The 23504-nt window shown below is 43.2% G+C and overlaps 8 protein-coding genes across 11 annotated transcripts; 5 read left to right on the forward strand and 3 right to left on the reverse strand.

The window, feature by feature from the left end:
* The first annotated feature begins 271 nt into the window (after positions 1-271).
* LOC108095238 (augmin complex subunit dgt3) lies at positions 272-2564 on the forward strand. Its single transcript, XM_017196266.1, has 6 exons — positions 272-350; positions 408-736; positions 929-1291; positions 1351-2016; positions 2074-2251; positions 2309-2564. The coding sequence occupies exons 1-6, from the start codon at positions 333-335 to the stop codon at positions 2450-2452; spliced, it is 1698 nt and encodes a 565-aa protein (XP_017051755.1). The 5' UTR covers positions 272-332; the 3' UTR covers positions 2453-2564.
* Positions 2419-8509, forward strand: LOC108095237 (atrial natriuretic peptide receptor 1). Its single transcript, XM_017196264.2, has 12 exons — positions 2419-2473; positions 3606-3924; positions 3987-4098; positions 4251-4416; positions 4740-4817; positions 5074-5350; positions 5461-6016; positions 6076-6191; positions 6247-6325; positions 6439-7082; positions 7144-7468; positions 7532-8509. The coding sequence occupies exons 2-12, from the start codon at positions 3630-3632 to the stop codon at positions 8364-8366; spliced, it is 3483 nt and encodes a 1160-aa protein (XP_017051753.1). The 5' UTR covers positions 2419-2473; positions 3606-3629; the 3' UTR covers positions 8367-8509.
* A 433-nt stretch (positions 8510-8942) lies between these two features.
* Positions 8943-11736, forward strand: LOC108095199 (fukutin-related protein). Its single transcript, XM_017196206.1, has 3 exons — positions 8943-9956; positions 10145-10261; positions 10320-11736. Exons 1-3 carry the CDS (start codon positions 9219-9221, stop codon positions 11181-11183), a joined length of 1719 nt encoding a protein of 572 aa, XP_017051695.1. The 5' UTR covers positions 8943-9218; the 3' UTR covers positions 11184-11736.
* Positions 11518-16424, reverse strand: LOC108095198 (dynein intermediate chain 2, ciliary). 2 transcript variants are annotated; one of them, XM_017196204.2, is made up of 8 exons: positions 16235-16424; positions 13967-14400; positions 13674-13908; positions 13133-13562; positions 12989-13066; positions 12534-12925; positions 12037-12458; positions 11518-11967 (listed from the first exon to the last, which is right to left on the reverse strand). In XM_017196204.2, exons 1-8 carry the CDS (start codon positions 16280-16282, stop codon positions 11784-11786), a joined length of 2223 nt encoding a protein of 740 aa, XP_017051693.1. In that variant the 5' UTR covers positions 16283-16424; the 3' UTR covers positions 11518-11783. The 2 variants fall into 2 exon arrangements, with proteins under 2 accessions (XP_017051693.1, XP_017051694.1); XM_017196205.2 differs by having other exon boundaries at positions 13967-14397; positions 16235-16423.
* A 134-nt stretch (positions 16425-16558) lies between these two features.
* On the forward strand, positions 16559-17999 carry LOC108095200. Its single transcript, XM_017196207.2, has 2 exons — positions 16559-17461; positions 17533-17999. The coding sequence occupies exons 1-2, from the start codon at positions 17423-17425 to the stop codon at positions 17929-17931; spliced, it is 438 nt and encodes a 145-aa protein (XP_017051696.1). The 5' UTR covers positions 16559-17422; the 3' UTR covers positions 17932-17999.
* On the reverse strand, positions 17932-18715 carry LOC108095201 (U6 snRNA-associated Sm-like protein LSm6). Its single transcript, XM_017196208.2, has 2 exons — positions 18539-18715; positions 17932-18477 (listed from the first exon to the last, which is right to left on the reverse strand). Exons 1-2 carry the CDS (start codon positions 18627-18629, stop codon positions 18329-18331), a joined length of 240 nt encoding a protein of 79 aa, XP_017051697.1. The 5' UTR covers positions 18630-18715; the 3' UTR covers positions 17932-18328.
* Positions 18716-18790: 75 nt separating this feature from the next.
* LOC108095202 lies at positions 18791-20295 on the reverse strand. Of its 3 annotated transcripts, none has more exons than XM_017196209.2 (3): positions 20165-20295; positions 19115-19200; positions 18791-19055 (listed from the first exon to the last, which is right to left on the reverse strand). In XM_017196209.2, the coding sequence occupies exons 1-3, from the start codon at positions 20192-20194 to the stop codon at positions 18938-18940; spliced, it is 234 nt and encodes a 77-aa protein (XP_017051698.1). In that variant the 5' UTR covers positions 20195-20295; the 3' UTR covers positions 18791-18937. The 3 variants fall into 3 exon arrangements, with proteins under 3 accessions (XP_017051698.1, XP_043064064.1, XP_017051699.1); XM_043208129.1 differs by lacking the exon at positions 20165-20295 and adding an exon at positions 19513-19588; XM_017196210.2 differs by lacking the exon at positions 20165-20295 and adding an exon at positions 19449-19482.
* A 1628-nt stretch (positions 20296-21923) lies between these two features.
* On the forward strand, positions 21924-22791 carry LOC108095144. Its single transcript, XM_017196081.1, has 3 exons — positions 21924-22067; positions 22405-22581; positions 22642-22791. Exons 1-3 carry the CDS (start codon positions 22035-22037, stop codon positions 22789-22791), a joined length of 360 nt encoding a protein of 119 aa, XP_017051570.1. The 5' UTR covers positions 21924-22034.
* The last annotated feature ends 713 nt before the right edge of the window (positions 22792-23504 follow it).

The following is a 23504-nucleotide window of genomic DNA, read 5'->3' on the forward strand; positions in this document are numbered from 1 at the left end:
TGTTTTGGTATTTTTTTAAATAGGTTCTCTCGCTAGTAGGGTTGGAAACTCTTACCTTTCACTAAATATTCCACTTAGTCGGAAAAGTCGAATACAAAAACGACATTATTAATATTAATTAGCAGTCGTTGATTTTGGCGGAAAGTGAAAATTAAGCACCGTCTTATTGATTTATTACATTATACATATATAAATTGTAATTATTGCAAAATATTTCTTATTAAGAGCCATCACTGTCAGAGGACAACAGAAGGTGTTATCACTAGTGCCGAAGCTGAGAGCCATCGATAACATCGATAGCTACTCAGCTTCTTTTGTTGTATTTTAAAAACATGGGGGACCTGCTGAGTGTACGTACAACTAGCCAATCAATTAATTAAATTATTAATAACGCCCTGTATTTACAGAACTCTGAGTTTTTTAAAAAGCTGGGCGTGGACAGCTCGAACCAGTGGATTCTTTACGATGAGCAGATGGAAAAGTTCTTCAAGTTCCTGTCCGGGAACATTACGGATGCGAATATCCTCACAGAGCGACAGGTTCTGGAGCGGGAGGAAATGCAGCGGCGGGACGAGTGGCTAACTAGATCAGATCGAGAGCTAAAACTCCTGCAAATCGAGTTGGAAAGTCCCGGTCTACTGAATTATAAACAGCAGGATGTCGACGCCTTGAACATGGGCATTGACGGTATCGAAGAGGCATCGAGGGAATATGCCGTTCTCCTGGAGGATATGATGTAAGCAACCTGGATATGATTCTTACTTTGTCAGCTTTCTTTTCGATATGTATTAGTAATCTCGATATAATTAATATATATAAAAACTAGGGGTCCTAACTCTTCCGAACTATCTTTGCTCATCTAGGCTCTTTGGTCCAACCTCCTCTTAAACGCTTTTAATGATTCAATCAAATTTTATTTTCTTCGCAGAAACACGAAGCATTCGGTAAACAACCATTTAAGCGAGGTAGAGTGCGCCGCCTCCGAACTGCAACTGAGGGAGAGGGATCTGATTAGCGACTGCCAATCCAAGGCCAAACAACTGGAAGAACTGCAGCGGGAAAACTGCCGTCTTAGTGGTGAAGCCAAGAAGGCCTTTACATCTCAACAACTGCCACCACTTTTTATGCATCAACTGCCACTGGAACAGTATTTTCACAAGTGCGACTCATTCATGCAGTACTTTACCCTGTATGTGAAAGAGAACTTCAAGATCCAGGACTATGATGAGTTCCAGAGTGCGGAGGCAGACCTTCTGCGTGAAAAGAGCAAGTTGGAGGACTTGCAACTTGGGTAAGCAAAAAAAAGAAAGAAAGCACAAGCTAAAAATGAATACGAACCTACTCTTGCAGCATCCAATTCTATACACTATCCTACTTAACGACGATGGCTAAGGCCAAGGCCACACAGGCTCTAATCGATCAGCTGGATCTCGGCCAGATTCACTGCCTCAGTTTGTCGGACATGACGCGCGAGATGCACGATCTGCAGCTGCTGAACGATCATCAGCTGAGCAACATTCACGACACCCTTTTAAATGATCTTACCATCCACATTCAGCAGCATACTCAGCGGCGTATTGAACTGGTTTTATACGAAAACACCAAACTAAAGATGGATAGAGCAATGCGTCGTCACGAGAGCGACAAAAAGCTGACCAAAATCATATCAGATGCCTTGTCCAATGCGGAATTGTTGTGGATAGCGATTCAGCTGGATTGCGATAAGAAACGCAATTGCCTGGACACTTCAGAGGAAATGCGCAATCAGGCGCAGGACACTTGGCAGAGGATCCAGACAATGCGTTCCATGAATGCCAGCCACCAAGGTATTTGTTCCCAGTTTGTGCAGGAGATTGCCAATCTGTTGTCAGCCCATTTGGGTCAGAACATTAAGGCTGGTGAGGCCAAGGCTTGTCTTTTCGAATACGAGAAGTTCGGGCGTTTGCTCTCATACTCTTTTCAGAGCATGCTCAATAGGAAAAGCTGTGTCACTGCCCAGGATCAACTGGCCGAACTGTAAGTTGGTAACTTTATGTTTGTTAAAACTCAATAACTTTTTTATTTAATTAACAGCAAACGTCTGGAGCAAACTTTGCGACCCTTTGTGTACGATTCTCCCATTGAGCAGCCCATGTTTGAAAATGTCCGGTACTTGAGCGCCATCCACAATGTCACCCAGAAACAAAGTCGTCTTGATGTGGCCGTGCGATCCTTGCGAACAGACTTTCTGGAAAACGTCGTAGGGCGCATTGTAAGTTTCTAGTTCTTGGCATAAAATCATCGCCTATAACCTTTGCGGAATTTTCAGGAGAAGGATAAGCTCTATCGTTACAGCGTGCTTCTGTGGATCTGGTTTCTAACTGAGCCGCAGCGCATGCTGTATGCCATTGGTGAGGTGAAGAAAGCAGCCGCGGGTGTGATTCGCCCTGGTGGCGGTCTGCAGCGGAAATGATTTTAGTTGATAGTGAAGCTGGTCAGTAAATAAATTTTAAATTATTAAAAAACTAATACTATGTATACTAATGTTGCTCAGATGAACCTAATCGTTCTCTTTGTTATTAAATTTTATTTTGGTCTTGTAGTAATAAAAAATGTTATAGTCTTTTATTTCTCATTATGTTTAAGCACACTTTTTAAACCTTCATTTCCGTGGATTTAAAAGTTTGTGCTCACAAAACACCAGTTGAATTAAAAAATCTTAAAGCAGTCTATACGATTGCCACCGAAGAGACGCACATTAATTGCTGAAGGCACGCGACGGCGTTTCCAAACGATTACCATTCAAATTGGGCCGAGGAGCAACAAGTGAGACATTGAAACCGTGTTCGCCTAACCTAGAGATTCACTTTCCTTTAAGACGAAGCCAGTTGGCCAGCAATTTCCTGGCATCTTATTGGCCAAACAGCGGCTCGGGTTCCTGGACGACTTTTGCCGAGCTCAGGTCCTCTCGTGTATAAAAGGAGCAACAGTTCTGGACCGGCGGTTCATTCGTTTATCGTGCTTCGGGCAAGTTTTCCCTTATAATCCTTCGGTAATACAACTGGATACGGTGAAGTGAAGTGTTTGTTTATTAAAAACTTTAAAAAGTGTCAATGTGCTTTGAACACAAAATACTTAAAGACTTTTAAGGTCTTTAAATTTAAGGACTTGCCGAAAGAACTGTTGAGCATTTTTGATCTTAAACTGGATAATTATTCGCGCCCCATTACGTCTCATTGTGATTTGAATTAATTTCAAATTTCTATGTGACCCTTGAAATTAAAGTGCCGCGTGGTGAATCGAAGATCTAGGCAGACTTTTGGGACAAATTTAAACCATAAAATTAAATCAGTAGATGGATTTTCTTCGTCGCGATTATTATTCACATTGAATGGCTTTTTGAGATATTTGGTGCCAGACAATTTATTATTTTCAGTGCCTAGCAGAGTAATTATTTTGTTGGCTCGGTTTTTAAATTAAATTAAATTAAATATATATCCTTAAAATATTTAATTAAAGTATTTAATTCTTATAAAGACTTAAATATTAAAGTCTGGAAAATGATTATTGTTAAGTGAGATAGGAAACTCAACTAAAAAGATTTAATGATTATTTTCGTTAATTAGTAATCTATTTGGGAACTCATCGAAATGCAACTACTTCGAATCAGCATCCATGTGTTCTTTTTGATGCTCGGAGATTCCTATAGTGCCCATCCAAATCCCAGACGCAATGAGATCATCTGGGATGATGTGAATAAGGATATGGGTCTGGATTTTACCACATCGATGGTTGGGTTTAATAGTAATGAAACGGGAACCGAGTTGAAGATGTTCGAGAGAAACAGGGAAGCCAAGACCCATCCGCTTCCTAAGTACACTGAAGTGGGGGAAATGGGCCAGATGCGTGTCTACAATGTTGGGGTACTTATGGCATCTCATTTGGGTAAGTGATTAAGCATTCATCTAGGGATACCATGATGATAAGTTACTTTTGGCTAACACCAGATTCCCCGTTTGATCTGGAGCGTTGTGGACCGGCCGTAGATTTGGCATTGGATCAGATCAACAAGGTTTTTCTGAGGCCCCACAACATTACGCTTTTGAAAAAGAAGGGAAGGTTAGTGAAAGCTTGAAAACTGTGACCTTTCTTTAAATCAAGTCAACTATAAAAAGTTCATCATTTAAGATAGTACATATTATAATTTTTTGGGATGTTTGCATATGCAAAAATATAAAACGTCTGTGTCCACACTCTAATTTTAACTATAGTTACCCATCCTGCTCGGGAGCTCGGGCACCAGGACTTGCGGCCGACATGCACTTCCAGGACGACGTAATCGCCTTCATTGGACCAGCCTGCGCCTTTGCCCTTGAGCCGGTTGCACGTTTGGCCGCCTATTGGAACACTCCCATCATCACCGGCATGGGGGATCAGGTGAGGATTGGAGGGGGACGAGGAGGGGAGCAGGAACAGGACTCTCGAGTCGCGTGTCAAGCAACGCAGCACGCCGCATTCAATTATGTGACCTCCGACCCGGTTGAATGCGGAACCCCGAGCCTGAGCTAAATCCACATCCGGGATCTCAATACCCAGTTCCCTCCACACACAGCCAGAAGCAATCACATTTAGCCGGCTTAATTGTCGTGGTCGTACTCTTGACATTGGCAATTAAATGCTTTTCGGCTTGCTCTTTAATTTGCATTTAAGTTTCCGTATTATTGACAAGTAGCGTTTCCCCTTCGCCCACCTGCTGCCAGCCTCCTTCCTCGGAAGGTGAGCTCACGGTGACTTCTGGAATCCTGGGAAGGATACACAAGTGGAAGAACGAGAACACGGTAAGTTTAAGAATAAATAGATACCAGTTTTGAATGGTCTGTTAGAAATTTATAAATATTTAACTATTAAAAAGAAATAAGTTTAAAAAAGTTTAGTAGTTTTTTAATTTCTTTCTTTTTTCTCAAAAAAACATTTTTTCCTTTTGAACTTCAACATTATTTTTAAGATATTGTTACCATATTTACTGCCTGGCTTGAACCACTCCTGGCTTGAGCAACGGGCTACTAGCCCTCTCGATACTCTTACTCCTTGCAGGGCATGTTCAAGGACAAGTCGAAGTATCCAACTCTGACCAGGATGTCCTACTGCCAGTGCAGACTCATCCTGGTCTTCGCAAGTGTCTTTCGGCAGTTCAACTGGAAGCACGTGGCCTTGTTGGTGGACAGATCGGAACTCTTCTCGTGGACAGTGGGCAAGAACCTTGAGTATGGACTGCGGCAGGAGGGACTTCTGAGCTTTGTGAGGGAGCTCAACGGCAACGAGGAGGAGATCTACGAGAATTATCTGAAGGATGCCAGCATGTATGCAAGAGGTAAATTTGAACAGAAACAAGAAAGGTTTGTTAGACAACTGAAATACAAAACTCATTTTTTAAAAAATAAATTCATAATATAAATGTTGTATATTAATTACATGTCTTAGTTGTCATCCTTTCGGTTCGCGGAGTTCTGGTGCGAAAGTTCATGCTGGCGGCTCACAGTCTTGGCATGACCAATGGCGAATGGGTCTTCCTGGACGTGGAGATCTTCCAGAGTGACTATTGGGGCGACAAAGGCTGGGAGATGAAGGACGAGCACGACGCCAAGGCCCGAAAGGCATATGAAGCTCTTTTGAGGGTCAGTCTCTTGCAGCCAACAAGTCCCAAGTTCCAGGACTTTGCAGACAATGTTCGGGAAAACGCATTATACGATTATAACTACACGTTTGGAGAAGGCGAGGAGGTGAACTTCTTCATTGGAGCGTTCTACGATGGAGTTTATTTGCTGGGAATGGCCTTGAATGAAACCCTCACTGAAGGAGGAGACATCCGAGATGGAGTTAACATCACTAGGAGGATGTGGAACCGCACTTTTGAGGGAATCACTGGGCACGTGAGAATCGATGATAATGGTGATCGGGATGCGGATTATTCCATTCTCGATTTGGATCCAATCAACGGAAAGTTTTCGGTTGTGGCCCACTACTCCGGTGTTCACAAGTAAGTTTGATAATTAAATGTTTATGGGAAGTTAATATAAATTTCAACTTATTCAAAAGGGAATATGCAGCTGTTCATGGAAAGAAGATTCATTGGCCAGGTGGACGCGAGGAACCGCCGCCGGATGTTCCACCCTGTGGTTTCCTGGGAAATTCAACGGATTGCATTGGAAACTGTGAGATTCAACTGGTCAAAAAAGATCCACAACTTGTAATATTTGCCTATTGCAGTGTCCACCATTATGTACTCCATATTTGGCTTGGCTTTGTTCTTTGGACTTGTGTTTCTGGTTATTTGCCTTCTTCAAAAGTAAGTTATGAACACCAAAGAAGGAGTCTAAATGATAATAAATTAATATTTAATAGTTCGTTTCGATTTGTCTTGTAAATAGTAAGTAATAAAATTGTAATAATTCCTTTTAGGCAGATGAAACTTAGCAAGGAGCTGAACAACATGTCCTGGCGAGTTCGTCCCGATGACGTCCTTATCGAAATGGGAGGCATGTTTGGTTCGAAGGGAGGACTCCAGCGCTTGGACGTTGAGAACATCTCGCTGCAGCAGTTCGGAATCCATTCCGGTCGCGCCTCCATCGCCAGCTTCACCTCATTGCCTCCTCAGGTTTACACTACCATTGGACAGTTCAAGGGCGAACGGGTGGCCATAAAGAAGGTGAACGTGAAGAAGGTGGACCTGACCCCGCAACTTCTTTGGGAGATCAAGCAGGCGCGGGATGTGAGCCACGAGAACACGGTGCGATTCGTGGGAGCCTGCATCGATTTGCCACGACCCACGGTTCTCATTCTAACCGAATATTGCTCGAGGGGCAGCTTGAAGGATGTCCTGGAGAACGAGGCCATCGAGCTCGACTGGAACTTCCGCATGTCCCTCATTCACGACATTGTTAAGGGCATGAACTATCTGCACAATAGTGATGTGGCAGCCCATGGAAAACTGAGGTCTTGCAACTGCCTCATTGATGGAAGATTTGTGCTCAAGATTTCCGATTTCGGACTAAGAACGCTGACCACGCCCTCTGATTTTGTGAGGGATCAAAACTACTATCTTAGTGAGATTCCCCTGTTTTAAGTAACAAAGTTCAGACATTTAAAACTCCTTTTATTTCTTAGAGCTCCTTTGGATTGCTCCGGAACTATTGCCACTAACATCGATTCCTGGCTGCTGTCCAGCTACTCAGCGCGGGGATGTCTACTCCTTTGGCATAATTCTGGAGGAGATTGTGAATCGAGGTGGACCTTACCAGGAGGCCCGTCAGCAGATGGACGTCCATACGATTCTGCACAAGGTGCGTCAGTGCAATGGGTTCCGGCCATTAATTCGGGAACGTGAATGTCCACCGGATCTACTGGAACTGATGGAAAAATGCTGGGCGGACAACCAAGAAGAAAGGCCCACATTCTCAACGATTCGCAGCAATATTCGCACCATAATGAAGTGAGTGACCTCTCCCAATAATAATTTATCAACTAATAATAAATAATTACCAAATTAATTCAGGGGTTTCTGTGAGAATCTAATGGACGACTTACTGAACCGCATGGAGCAGTATGCCAATAATTTGGAGAGTCTTGTTGAGGAGAAAACCCGCCAGTTGAGTTTGGAAAAACAGCGCACCGAGGAGCTTCTCTACCAGATCCTTCCACGTCCTGTGGCCCAGCAATTGATGGCCGGGGACCTCGTGGAACCGGAGGAATTTAGCAGCGTGACCATTTACTTCAGTGACATCGTTGGCTTCACGGAACTCTGTGCCCGCAGTAGTCCCATGGATGTGGTGAATTTCTTGAACGATCTGTACAGCACCTTCGACAGGATAATTGGATTCTACGATGTTTACAAAGTGGAGACAATTGGCGATGCTTATTTAGTTGTCTCCGGATTACCAGAACCCAATGGCGATAAACATGCTCGCGAAATTGCTCTGATGGCTCTGGATATTTTGCAGGCCGTTAGCTCCTTTAATCTTCGCCATAAACCGGAGTACAAAATCCAAATCCGCATTGGCATGCATTCGGGATCAGTTTGTGCTGGGGTGGTGGGCAAAAAGATGCCACATTACTGTCTTTTTGGAGATACTGTCAACACGGCTTCGAGAATGGAAAGCTCTGGCCAACCCGGCAAGATACACGTTTCCTCGGCCACAAAGGCTATTCTGGACAAGTTTGGTACCTTTCAAATGGAACATCGTGGAGATGTCGAGCTGAAGGGCAAGGGAACAGTCACCACATTTTGGCTAAATAGCACCACCGAGGGCGAGGCACGACCACCCACTCCGCCGATTCTAACCACCGATGAGGTGCCCTTTCCACTTCTATTCGCCGGTATGGGAAAGTAGTCCCTCGGATCCAATCAGTTGGATATTAAATTTGATCTCTTACGAATCAGTATTGTACAGGAAAGTCTAAGAAAACTTTCCACTGAATGTTACCTGAAAACAATAAAGGCTTTACATGCTTTACCATTAAATTGGGATCAAAACTTTGAAGTAACAAATTATTAACACAAACAAAATAAATAAAAAGCAAAATAGTGAAATATCTTTACAACACCCCTGATAAATATCTCCTCAAATAAATATTTTATACTGTATTGAGATATATAAATAAACGCTTTTAATGTTTTGAAAGATATGTAGTTTTATCAAAGAATTAATTAATCAAAAGTACCAGTTCAAATTGTGTTTGTTTGTAGTAAGATGATGTTAACATTTAAACATACGAGTGTTTCACAATTAAGATACATCTTAATTTGTATTTACAAGTTTGTTACAGGATTTTATTTAACAGAAGCTGTTATTCCTTGGTGAAAGCTCTTGAATACGGTCACTTATCCTGGGAAAAAGCTTTCTATCCTTTTTCCTAGCTCCGGCGCCATCAGCTGTTCGAGCTGAAAGCGCTTTTCCGCAGGGGGAGGAAATCTGTATTTGCGCATAGCCGAGGGAAAAGGAATAGCCACAAAAACAAAGTTTTGAAAACGTGAAATAAAGAGTTAAATGAGTCCTTAAACAGAGGCAGTTGAAGGTTTAGAATGAGTTACAATCTGTCGGAGGATCTGGAGAGGAAACCAGTGTGTTTCAAGGATAGAGATACTCCTGCAAGCCATGTAGATTCAGTTTAGATACCCGGGAGCAGATATAGATACAGATACACACCGCTAGAAGAATCTAGAGCACATCCCGTCATCCGCCATGAAGGTGTTTCGGTTGAGATTGGTGAAGCTCCTCCTGCTGGGGTTCCTGCTGGCCAACCTGGTGTTCTTCTATTACACATGGAACACGTTACTTTGGCGCCGGATAAGTAGAGCTCTCTCCGGGGAATCCCCTGCACCCGAGGAACCTCCGAAGGCCGCCAAACTTTCGGCGAAGGATAAGCTGCGAAATGCCAACAAACACATAAGGAAGTCCATCACCATCGTGTTCTACGGTCACTACAACTTCGAGCAGGATCTGCGAGCGAGCATCGATAGCATCCTGGATGTGATACCCAACATGCCGATCCTGGTGCTCCAAGACGGCGGAGCGGAGTATGCCTATCCCCCAGTTAGCTACGAACGGAATCTAACCGCCGGCGAGGAGAGCACGGTGGTGTTCAAGAGCCTGGCCTTCGATGTGCGACACACGCGGCAGGAGCTGAATCCCTTGGCCTCCATCCGCACCAAGTATGTCCTCATCATGCCGGACAGCGTGCGGCTGAGCAGCAAGAACATCCTGCAGAAGATCCTGCGCGAGATCAACTCACTGGGCTTGCCAGGTCAGCCCAAGGAGCAGAGGCCACCTGTTCCGCCGGAGGAAACGGTGCGCCGAATGGTGCTTGTTCCCTTCGCAGGAAACCTCAAGACCTTCAGCAGCTGCGTCCGGATGACACTGGATCTGCCGGACTGGACCCTCGAACTGGTGGCCACCAACGACAGCAAGCGATGTGATTTGGTGGGTATTAAAAAGTATAAAAGGTAGTGTTGAATTAACTGAAATGGAAAGAAAAGTTTTAACAAACCAAGAATAATATTACTTTTTACCAAGTTTGTGTTGTCGGATTTTTTTTTATAGGATATTTAAGTAATCTTTTTTAAAATTGTCCGTTGAATAAATTTTTTAATTTATGGTTTTCCAAACAGTTCCTGCAAAAGCACGCAATCCTGCTGGATGCCACGGTCCTAGGAGCAATGCCCGAGCCCTTCAGCCTGCCCTTTCCGGAAATGCTCTACATGCAGGCCAAAATAGCCAACCTGTCGGTGAGTAATTCCCTGTAATCCCTTTTTCCAGCTCCAATTACAACCAAAACCCTTTCAGACCACGGTGTTCCCACAAGCATTCCAGGAGGGTCGCCGTCTCTTCGCCTCCTTTCACACAAAACAAAGGAGGATGGATCTGCGTCGCCGGCAGTTTAGGGAAATGTACAAAAAGCTGCAGATCAAAAGGATCGTGAGACGGGCCTACAGGGTTCCTGGAAAGGCTCAGGCGAGGGAGGTTTGGGGCCAGGGTCACGGGTTAGTCCTAGATGGACAGTTCTCATCCTCGAATACCTCACTGCCGCTGATCACCGACATTGACTTGTTCGGCTGCGAAAGGACCACCAAATCCTGCATAGGAAGTGTGTACAATGAGAGGCCCTACTACTCCTATTTGGGGAAGCATACTCCACCCTGCTGCCTGGACAAGCTGAGGACCACCTTCAATCACGTCCTGGAGGAATTCGAGAACGTGGGCATTCGCTACTGGCTGGACAATCGGGCTCTGCAAAGTGCCATCGAAACGAACCACCTTTCTCCGGATGCCTACGACATCGATATTAGCTTTAATGTCCAGGATCTGGAGCGATCCAACGCGATGAAGAAGTCGCAGAGCAAACCCTACGTGGATAACGAGGGATTCTACTGGATCAAGGCCACCGATGGTCACTATTTCCGTGTCCAGTTCTCCAAACCCAACCAGGTGGGTGTGAATCTTCTGCCCTATTCGATCAGTGGAACGGAGGCGAAGGCCAGTGGATTCTTTGGCTGGAAGGCCACCACCTTCTCGGCGGACTACCTGCATCCCATGTCCACTGTGCTTTTCCTCGGGAAAAGCGTCATGTGCCCAAATAACGTGCTCGAGTATCTGGAGGAGAAGCACATCAAGGTGAGATCCGCAGACTTGGATGCGGACGAGGATTGAGCCAGCTTACACTCTTAAAAAATATTGTCTGTGAAAGGGAATTATTGATTTTTGGTTCCTGACATCTACTTTTTATCTGCTGAATGCTGAGATTATTGTTTCAGATGGGTGACTATTACAAGCGTGATTTTTATGGAATGAGACATTATAGGAAAAAAGCAATCTGTCTGGAAGTTTTCAATTACAGATTTTTCTTTAGGCCAAACACCAAACACTGGACTTGATAACCCACAGAAAACATAAAGAGTAAACTATTTTGTAATCATTTTGGGCTGGAGATTTAAAGAAGATCTTTTAAACCACTAATGTTTTTGTGGAACACCACGGATTTGACTACAGTGCTATTGAATGTTTATTTCTGTTCTAAGCATTTATACAATTTTGTGACATTTACATTGAATCTAAGTTCCTTTTGTTGGTAGACTTCGATTACACGTTGATAGCTAATTTTTTGTTAGATTAATAGGAACATAACACAACACAAGACGGAAGAATCAAGATTCTTTTAGAACCAGCAGATCTATATGTGTAAAATAAAATACATACAATCAGACTATAAGTGTTTGCACTGCTGGGATGTTTGAGTATTCAAGGTTGGATTTATGTTCGCACAGTAGTGGCTGCATCGGGAATTACTGTTCCCTCTGGAAGTTCCCGAACGAGGGAAAGGAGCTTCTCCAACTTGCTAACTTGCAGTGTATGCTGGTCGAGATACAGTTGTTTCTTAGGCGGCTTGACCATCATGCGGAGATTGGGTGAAAGCTTCAGAGATGTGGTCACGCCCCTAGAAAAAGTAATGAAATTTGAGGTATTAAAAGTACTATTCATAATAGGAGGTTAATGTAGTCCTTACTTTTCATCACCCACAACGATAAAGGCGAGTTTCTCATTGAAGGCCAATCTGGTAAGTTTGTTCTTTCTTTTCGGAACCACAGCCTGCACGCAAATGGGCTTGTATTTATTCACATTTAAATCGAAAACGTGCACTTTGCCCTCGGTGGTCACTGCAGCGAATACGGTGCTGGAATAGGGAGCCCACTTCACATCGCCCACGGCGGCTCCCAAATCGAAGATGAAGAGCGGATCAGCACGCATGTCCTCCCAGACTTTGACCCTCCAATCGCCGCCACAGGACACGAAAATGTTGCTGTTGAAGCGGTTGAAATCGATGCGGTAAACGGACATGTTGTGGGCATTGTAGGTCATCAGGTATTTGGAACTGAATGCAGTGCTGCATTTATAGATGAATCCACATTCGGTACCCACCAAAAATACCTTTAAAATAAAAAAGAAGAAAATAAATGATTTATTGAACATTGAAATATTAGACAAAAAAGTATACAGGCTTACCTTATTGTCAAGGGGATGAAACACCATGCAGGATCCTCCGCTCTTCAGGCTGACCTTAGTTCCATCTGGTCCGTCCACGAGTCCATTTTCCCGATACAATGTGATGATGGTGGTGACCCACAGTTTGTTCTGCATAAGGATCCAGTTGAAGACCCGCCCGTCGGAAGACACAGAGAAGAAGTTGACTTCGCCGTCGCTCATGTCAAGTCCCCACTTTATTTGCCAAACGCATTCGCCGTGCTTGCACTTTACTCCTTTGGAAACATACAAGGGTTCCTTGCAATTCTCCCGAAGGTTGTACACTGCCACATTTCCATCATAGAGACCGATAACCGCCAGAAAAGGATATGTTGGATGGATATCGCAGCACATAACACCACTGTCGGTTTGAACTAAATTTTAATGAGGGATTAGTCATTGATTAACTATATATTAAAATTGGATGGAAAACATACTTATGTAGTCTGGGAATGAAGGATTCTTGACAGTGAAGAGACACAAATAACCCTCGTTAGTCTGCTTCATAAAGTCATCTAAAAGATTAGATAGGAGAAATTAAAATTTTTTTATTATTTTATAATTTGTAATTAGGAACTTACGTGATCCGAAGCAGACAGCAAATAAGTCATAGTAGCTAGGATTAAATAGGATATCTGTGACATTCATCTTCTTGGTCTTGTCGTATTGGAACTTCCAGAGGGGCAGCAGGTTGCCCTCGCCATCCCGAAACTCATCAGCAGGATCCTCCCAATAGCGATAATCATGGGCAATATCGTCGTAGATATTCTGGTTTATCATGCGCTCGAGGATCTGCCAGCACTTGAGATACTTTTTGTTTAACTGCTCGGCAATGGCGGACTTATCCCTGAACTTCTTGGCCCGTCTGCCTCGCTTTCGATCCTCTTTCTTGCCACTACTTTCCTTCTGCTGTTCCTCGAAATTCTCCATATAGGAATCATAGATGACCCACTGCAGAACATTAGCTCCAAACTGAGAGCGAGGCGGTGGAATTGTCTGGGTGTCCACACTCTGAAAGATGAGATTATAGAATATAAAGGTGAACAAGAAATTTTAAAATAATATTAATAATAAAAACAAAAATAATATCTTATAGTTAATGAATATTTGAAGCTTACTTACCCTTTTGGGATTTGTATAGGTTAGAGCACCGCGTTCGCAATAGTTGAATTGGTTGATCAGCTTCCTTTTCTTTGAAGAAGCAGGACCGGCTTGTTGGGCGGGTTCTCCGTCTTCAGGACGAGCAGCCCCGCTTTCTCCCTCACCCTCTCCTTCGCCTTCATCGCCCTCGGTGCCCTTGGCCTCCTCGTCGTCCTCCTCCTCGACTTCCTCCTCCTCTCCGCCGGCGTCCTTGGCGCTTAAGTATTGCAAATCATTATACTTAATGCTTTAACTAGTAAGATATGAATGCTTACTTAGCACCATCGTCGTCCTCTTCGCCCTCACCCTCTTCTCCGTCGAGGTTTTCGGTTTCGCGCTGCTCCACCACCTGGTAGTTGGGCATGGGAAGTGGGTAGCTGATCTCATCCGACTCCTCGATCTGGCGACGACCCTCCTCGGAGTCGACATGCAGTGAGTTGCCGGGAAAGGCAATCAAGGTGACTGTGTTACCCGGAATGGGAGCTAAAACAAACTCGCCCTCCTTGAAGCTGTAGACCACAAGGTTCCGGATCACATTGGTGTTTGTGGGGGTCAGGACCTTGGTGACCTCCTCGCCCAACTCGGCCTCAGTGAGCTCCAACTGGTCATCGGGCTTGAGCAGCTGGCGGGACTTCATCCAGGCATCGAAGTCATCGGCATCGCCACCTCCTCCTCCGCCTCCCTCGGTCTTGTTTTTGGAGGTCCTCAGCTGGGGAAATCGGATCAACAGTATGACTAACTCAAGGGATTATTTGTTCGGTTTACGGAGTGTGGTGCATGCAACATTCCACTGAAGGTGCCACAGAATAAACGAAGCTGGGAACGGGAGTCTGGATGGGTGGTGGCCACTTACCTGGAGTCCTCCATATCTGATACCTTAAGATTTGGGTGCGATCTGGATTTATTTTGGGGCAGGTGAGAGGGATCATGAGAAAGGAGAACCAAGCGGTATGCGGCATGCGACTTGAAAGGAGATATATAATCCAAATATCGGCTGATAGGTCTTATTTTGGGGTTTATTCCCAAGGAGGCGTTACCTCGTCGCCATCCCAGTCGCTGTCGCTAGCGATCTCCTCCTCAGGATCAGGATTGGCGATTTCTGGATCACCTGCATTCTCTGCCATTGCGATTCTAACTAGACTTATTATGAGTTGAGATGGAGAGCGGTCTGTCCTACTTAGCTACGACTACGAGTTCGATTTAGATTTGGTTTTAGATTTGAAGATACGACTACGGGTTGTATTTACAAGTTGTACATATGGAAAGATATCGGTTATTTACATTAGATTCAGACACTCGTGGTATTTACAGGTCCCTAGGTTACAATGCGTTCCAGAATAATGAGACTTTATTATAGAACTTTTTAGTGATAATATATACAGTGCACCAAATGTAATTATTTATTATAGGCCCTCAAAAAAGGTTTAAACATTTGGACTTTAGCAAAATGTATTTGTACAGTTTATAATCCATTTGTTCCATGATTTTAAAACGCACTGCAGTCACACTCACAGGCACACAGATCTAAGGATTCAATTAGCTAAGAGTTGCTAGAGGAGATGCAATCTACTGGTCATATACCGCCATGGCCTTGTTGGCTAGCTTCCACATCCTGGCAGAAATTCAAAATCACTTTTGGGCAGAGAGAAATACGAGACTGACTGATGCCCAAGGAGCTTTGAGCTCAAGAAATCGGAAAACGTGTCCGGTCTTTGTCTTTTGGGAAATCTATCCGGCGAGAGCGGCGTGGCAAGACTGAGGCCCAAAAAGGAGTCGCAACTTTAAGCCAAGACATTCGTGATGACGTTCGCCACGTCAGCGGCCTCTTCAATAACGAAGGCGAAAAACTTTTTCAGCCTGACGTCACAACAACCAGGATGAGGCGGAATAAACAAATTGCACACAACTCGATTATCAAATCCTGGGAATGGGTAATGTGGGGAATAACAGCAGGGCCAAGTCCCCCGACTGCCTTCAGAGATTGGTTCTTACATAAAAACATATTTATTTTGATGTGCTTCTAAATGAATAAGGTGAGCCTAGGATCGTATACGTGAGTGATTTATCGACTCTTTTATTGCGTTGGTCCTGATGAGACTTCGACACTCACCAGCCAGCCAGCCAGCCAGTCGACCAACCAGCCAACAATCCAACCCGGCAAAATGCGAGGCCAAATACTCGTAAATTGGTAGCTGTAACAAAATTGCACCGCTCCGATTTTATTTTCTTTATTTGCCTACCAGCTTGGCACGCACATGGCCGGATGGGCAGGAAATTGCAAATTATGTTTCGTGACAAAGTTCCATCAAGGAGAGCTGCCTGACGGAGCCAAGCTTTCAGACAAACTTATTAAAAAGTAAGCGCAAATAAGCGCAAAACAAATTTTTAAACACAGAAATAGACTTCGCTCGCAGCAAGGACCTCAGCTTTGCCAATACGTTGTCAGCTTTCGAGGCGAAAGGATGTGTGCTCAGAGTGTAAATTCGACCAAGTGCAGAATATATCATTTTGTGGAATATCATCTATTCGGCTTCAGTACTTACTTTCCCTTTGACCTGCTTCCCATCGCCTTTTCCCGCTTTGGTTGCCATAGTTAATGCGGATTATAGAATTCCTTGTGTGGAAAATCCCTCGGGTTTCAAGTCTATCCAAATATAATTCGAAAAATTTAGTCACTTTTGAAATTAACTGAAAATAATAAGTGTGAGTGACTGTTTTTTAAGTTATCTGACAGCGGGCCAAAAAGTGCTTTGTTGAGTGCGTATTTCACAAAATCTGAGCCAACTAAACCTCAACTTTATGTAATCGTGTGGGGAAGGACCTTACTGCCATTCCGTGGCATTAGAGCATTGTTTATTTCAGTTTCTATAGAAATTTGGCAATCGACTTACGCACCAGGTTACGGTTGCCATTTGCATATCGATTGTACTTGGGATTTAGGCCTGGGAGTTTCATAAAAGTACGTAAAAAAGGGTAAGTTTCAAAGGAGTTCAGCTAGTGATGGTGAAAATAGTTCCAGGACTCCGCCAACTGTATATAGAACTCGAGTCTTTAATTTAAAATAAAACTATACTTCAATTTGATAATTTCTCTCATTACAGACAGTTAGGAATTTAAGTTTTCTATGTGGATAAATACAAGAGAAATAAATATTGGACACCAATCCAATAAAACTAAAACAAGTATTAAATACATAATTTTTTTCCCTTAAAATATAGAAAAACTTTTGTTTTGACTCAAGTAAGTATACGCTTGCCAAACCGTTGCACTCATTTAAAATCGATGAGTGGGTCAGCTAGATGCACCGATCTTGGGGCGAACAAACAAAGCAGACTCATTAAGATCGGTAGATTGTGGTGCTTGGGTCGCCCGCGAGTAATAAAGTAGCAGTGCCGCCAGCGGTGCCCAAGAGCCAAATGAACGCAGCGAAACGGCTGTGGTGACGAGCTCTTTGATTGGAACGCCACTTGATGCGACATGCATATTAATTAATTTCTACTGTTACATTTCGGCGGGTTTTCGGTGGACATCGCGTCAGTCGGAATTGGGTAACGGCGATTTGGGATATTACAACAGAATACAAGACCTGCGACCGATTGCAAATCGCTGGGCAGCCGGACGCACTGCCGCCGTGGAGCCCGTGCAGTTGGCCGAATTTATTCAAATCAGTTGAATTCGGCGCGGGTTAGCGTATAGGTGTCGTCTCTGTTCGGATCATCGAATCAATTGCAATGTGCAAATACGTCTTAATTGCTGCACTGGCGGTAATGGTAAGTGGGCAATTAAGCCAGCCACCCGAGACCCACTAATCACCGCATTAACATTGCCCTTGGCTGCACAGTGCTCCGTGGTGGAGGTGCGAGCCACACTGCACGACTTTCCCGGGGTCTTTGACTTCTCCAACGTGGACCTGGTGAACTTCCAGTACTTCAAGAACCTCCCCTCGCAGGATCCGCGAACTGCTGCCACCGCCAATCCGTTTTTGGAGCACTTTCAGAAGAAGAAGGCGGTGCTGGACTACTTGGACCGCCTCTTCTTCGGCAACTCGCCGTTCCAGCAACCCAGCGAGATTCCCTTCGATCCGCACTTTGGTCGCGCTTATCGATCGAACTACGAGCGCAAGTTTGGATACCGCGGGGAGCGACTGATCGCCGCTCTGGGTTCCGGTTACTCTGTTCGCCAGCTGATGCACTTCGGAGCCATTCCCCAGGAGTACGGCACTCCCCACTATCCCAGCTGATTGCGGATGACAGCAGAATTTATTTAAATAATTTATTTATGAAATAAATTTAAGTTACGAACTTTGAACTTCTTGCTTCACTTGGAAACCTATAGGAACTACTGCGATACCTATTGGATTGATTTGATATTGTATCTAGGCATTGCAAAGCCAAGACCATGATTATTCTTTTACTTTTAAAACTGGAAGAAACTATGCAATTAGCACTATTCCAAAAATGGCTTACTAATTGGGTGTGCAGAAGAGCTAATGTTTTTAAACAAGTCAGAAGCTATGCAGCATAAGCAACAGCAGATGACTGAACTGCAATCTGTTCCTCTCTATTCCAATTAAGAATAATGTTAGAATTTTTTCTGGAGACTGTTGTATTTATGGAATAAACCTTAGGACTACGATTTCAGACCCTTCTCTTCTGCGTGGAAATGTAGAGCACATTGTTTCCCCGGATAAAGGCATCGCCGTACTTGTTTTTCAGCTGTCCGTTGACGTACTCCTCCGTTTGTTCCAGGCAGATGTTCATGTAGCCATCCAAACAAGCCAAAACCCCTGCAATTGGAAATCAAATCGTGATTGCCGGCTTTATGTATTTTGAACTTTTCGACCTCACCTCGGTAGTCCACGCCATTATTAAGCTTCACAGCCACGGGGCGACCGTGTATCTGATTGATAAACTGAGACAGGGCTTCCTTACGAGACATGTTTTATAGAATATTTAGAATATAAATGCAAAATCTGAAATATCTCTGGCAAAAACAACACAAATTCGAAATAGAGATGGCAAAACATCGATGACGTTCGATAGTTAGCCACACTCCACATTCGGGCTTTCAACCAATCACAAAAGAGTTTTAGGGTTGGAAAACGCCAGATGGTCTTAACAGCGCCATCTGTTGCTGAAGTTAAGGAGAGTTTTTGAACGTTACAGATAAATAAAAAAACGTTTAATTTAGATAAGGCAGATAATATATAAATTATGAACTACAATGCATCTATTAGTTAAATATGCTTAGTGTATGCCCTCCAGTGGCGTGTAGGTCTTGTACTGGTACAATTCTGGTCCACCGTAGCCATACAGAAGTTTGCCGCGTCCATGTTCATCGTAGTAGGGGTAACGGTACTTGGGTCTAAAATGTATTATAAATTTAGTATAAAACTAATTTTTTGACAAACGATTAAGATATACCTTTCAAAGTACTGAAAATTTGGTGCCTTTGGCTGAACTGTGGCCAATGATGTGTGCACCACAAAAGCTAAAATAAACAAAAGAAGCTGAAACAAGAAGAAATAATTATAATAAGTGATTAAAATTCAAAGACCCTTATTTCATTCTCACTAATCCAATTTTAAAAGTTTGAGAGCTTCGTATGAAACGAAGTACTTGTGAGTAATTTGAGCTACGTGTATCTTCAATAAACTTTTCCCTAATAAAAAACTATAATTGCAAATTCTGCCAAGTTGTGAAATGGATAGTTTCGAGTAAACAGGAAAGTAGTTTAGCATTTTATTTTTTTAGCAACCCGTTTCATGTGATTAAAAACTGGTGCGTGCTTATGGTAAAAGTCGCGTTTGAACTGAAATTACTTTTAACAAACATAACATTGTGAAAGTGGTTCGATTTAGGGAAGTTAAACTTCACATTAAAACAGCAGCAACGGCTCATTAGCTCACTGTGTCAGCTAGTTAAAAGTAATGGTAATAAGTGTACTGGCAGTTGGACGACGCCTTCCAAGAAATCACATTCAGGCGGTTAAGCCCACATCCACATCCAGCAAACGGTTGAATGACGCCTGGTTATGCAATTACACCAACAATAGCAATAACCACGATGCGCAACTTGGCCACAACTTGTTGCTCAGAGATTATGACACATTTCGCTTGGCTTTCAACTTGGCCAAGAGAGCGCGAAGAAAAGAGAAAGATCGCTCGATCGTGTCTTTCAAGGTCTCTCCATCCGAAGAGAGAGCCTTCAAATTTGGCCCACATATGATTCGGATATGTGTCAATTGTCTGGCCAACGAAAACAAATACGTTTCGAAAGAAGAACCGTCGAAGGCTCATTGGAAATTCAACTCACAATTTTCAACGCTCGCAGACGGTTTTCTTTTGGGTGGGACTTTCGCGCAGAAAAGGCGGAAATTGTGTCAGTGGGCTCTAAGACGTGTTAATTGGGGAGGTAAGCCCTAAACATGGACCACCTCCCGTCGAGGTGAAGATCAAACGATCCGAAACTTACGGGCAGCAGCAGAGCGTTTAACCTGGCCATGATTTTTCAGATTTTTAGATACAGTAGCTAGTTCCCGACCGCAGGCGTAACGGTAAAGCTAAGAAGGGCGGAGCGGTGCGAAGATGTTAGCCGATCGCGTTTTGTTTGGCAACTGAATTGCATTGCCAGACGGCAAGTGGCCAAAAGCCGAGCTCCATGAAGAGAGCCAGAAAGCTTGACAAAGAGAGTTGGAGCTTCGAAGTTTGGCTTACACTAAGGCTTCCTCACTATCTCTTCAAATTTGTGTACACTGTTATGTTGCAAGACTTTTAGTAACAGTACTAACAATGTCTTTAATAAATATTTGTTTGCAGAAATAATAATAACATAGCTTAGATTAAGCTGTAATTACATAGATAGACAAATAATAATTATCGATTATTAGGAATTACAATTCTATTAGAATTGTATTACTTCAAAACACAAAGTAAGCACTATACACTAGACGATGTTCCAATTAACCATAATATATAAAAATATATATTGGTTAAACTGATAACTTATGTCTGGAAACTAAACAAAAAGGCAGCCCATATAAGGTAAATATTTTCTTTCGGTGGATTGTAAGCTATCTGTTTATTTAATCTAATGATCCTGAAGATTTTGCAACTCACGAGGAAAGTGAAAGTCCTGAAAAACAAAGACCTAACGCTTTTTTCGCAGACATTTAGGCTGCCGGAAACTTATGTTTATAAACAAAAACATTGGCAGGAAAAACTCACCTGAGGGGACTCACGTAGGCTCTTTTTTTCATAATTTCAAAAGAGAAATGTTAGCTTCTGAAGAGCTGAAGAGAAATATGGGAAGCCCGGTGCGCCGAGACAGCTGTTCAAGTGGGCAAAAATGGAATTGAGGCCACATTACCAAAGTGGTAGTGGACCCACTGGATGACCACCTCCGAGATCGAGGTGACGGTGGACAATTATGTAACTTTTGCAGCCATAAAGAGTCAAGCCCCGATGAAAGAAATAACTCCCAACCAGTTTTTGCTTTCTTTATTTCGCGGCTCTGTGCCATTTCTTTTCAGCTCTGGCGCACTTTCTTTGCCTTGCATTTGCATTCGCATTTTTCCCTAGGTTTCTATTTCTGTTTAACATTATTTTTTACCTTTTTCCCCCTTTTGCTTTGGGCGCATTTGGTTTGCGGCTAATGCCAGTAACCTTTGGCGAATACGCGTACTTAGTTCCGTCTGCCATGAAAATCAAATTTGGACTGCCATTAAACTTAACAAAAAAAATAAAACAGTTCATAAAGCCAAACAAGAGTATGGCAAAGCCAGCTTTTAAAGTACCTGCTTGAAGGTTAAAAGCAGAGTCACAGATCATATTCCATTAATAGGCTCTAAACGAAAACCTTTGAAACTATTAATACACTTATAAAATTAGTGAATGAAACTATAATTTCTTTTACTAGAAATGTTTAATTAAGTTGCGGAATACATTAACTTTCTTAAATAAATTTAAACTTAACTTTTCTTCAGACCACAAACCATTATTTACTGGGAGTTTTTCTCAATGTGTTAACACACATTTTCGAATCCGTTAAAGATTTGTTAGCCAAATTGTTTTTCGGCTCTAATCTCTCAATCCCTCTCCGTTTTTCTCTCAATTTCTGGCCCACTCTTCACGCAAGCTGTGTAACTTCTCAAAGTTTGTTTGGCTTGCCATATTTTGTTGCCGCTCCTGAGGTTGATTTTTATTTTCAATATTTTTTCGAGTTGGCGCTTGGCTGCGTTTTATGCAACTACGCGATTTCTGCGATTCGTAGTCTTCAGTGATCAATGGTCCAGTGAGTCGCACGGGCGGCTTTTCAACCAGAAAATACAACGCGATTCGAGACAATGTTACACCTGAGATTTGTTTTTGTGGCCATTGTAAGTGCGCCGAAATGTGATTGGAGCGAAGTAAACTAGCCATGAATAAAATCGTTTAGAGCAGTGTGCCGCGTATAAGTAGTAAACGCTGATCGATTTACTTCTTGTGAAATATTTTATCTACTTTCCTTCAGACTAAATGGCAGGGGTCGTTTGTCGTTTGAACAACAATCGCAAAATAAGCTGATTTAAATAAGTGGATTTCGTTAAGAGAAAAATATTGTAATTTTTTAGGACAGCACACCTTATATTTATTTATTGTCAAGTGAAAAATTATTTAAAAAAAATGAATTGCACTTTAAACTTTAAATTATTTATACGTATTTTTTATTTTCAGTTACCTTTGGTGCTGCTGTTTTTGCTTCAGGTCAGCCAACCCACCGATGGCTTCATCCTCCGACTGATAACCGAAACCCTTCAAAACAATGTGGCTGGTGAACCAATCCTGCACGAGAGAACTCAATGGGACTTTGATCCGGAAGCGGCCAAACGGGCGAGGTCCTTGTACTACGAGGTGACATATTATAATCTAGATGTCTTGTTCCACTTCCTTAGTAACCCCCGATCTTTGCAGAAAAATGGATTCCGTTCCTCCAAGTTCATCGAGCGATTGGGAGTGGGCCTGGATGGGCTTCACGAGGAGCGGCGGGCGGCGCAAGGACAACGGGACGAGGGGCGGTTGAACGGGGAACACAATGTGAACTATCCGCCTCCGCCGGCTTAGCCATAAATAATTATGATTTAAATTTAACTCTCTTGTTTCGTTTGGCATGCTTAATCCTCGCCGAGTGGCTGGGAATGGGGTACAGAATATGGAAAAATCCAGCACATTGTCATCATTTTAATTTGCAGCGATTAATTGTCATTGTGCGCATTAATGTGCTTCACAAGGATTTGCGTAATTTGCACAACGTTGCCGCATGCAACTGCAGTACTACACGTATATCCCTCTCTGTTCGGCTTACTGTCAATGGCTGCAGGATCTGAAGGATAAAGTAGGCGGCGAGGGCGGGTCCTGGATCCCCGGCTGCGATGTTGTTGTGGTTTTAATAAACGTTATTAGCCGACTGGCAGCGCTGCCTGCAACTGCAAATTGCCGCAATTACATTTGGCTCAAGCGAATAGCAACGGCAGCTACTTACTTTCGCAATTTTTGTAATTTCATAATTCTGTCGCATAATTGAAGCCAATTTCGCTTCGAGCTGAATCAGGACAACGAGAAATGGTGTGTGTTGGGGGAAAAAAGGATACAGGTGTGCGAATGAGCGGGCTGCCATTTTCCGCAGCATTTTCGAAAAATGGGGGATGAGCAATTCCGGGAAAGTGTTTCGTCTAAGATTTTAATTTTAGGAAAATTGTGTGGCACACTTTTAGGCTTTGTCGGTAATCGATGAAAACCTTAAAACCTTTTCCAAATAAAGGTAAAGTTTATTTTTA

The sequence above is a fragment of the Drosophila ficusphila genome, unplaced genomic scaffold (assembly GCF_018152265.1).
Source record: "Drosophila ficusphila isolate 14025-0441.05 unplaced genomic scaffold, ASM1815226v1 contig_414, whole genome shotgun sequence".
Lineage (NCBI taxonomy): Eukaryota > Metazoa > Arthropoda > Insecta > Diptera > Drosophilidae > Drosophila > Drosophila ficusphila.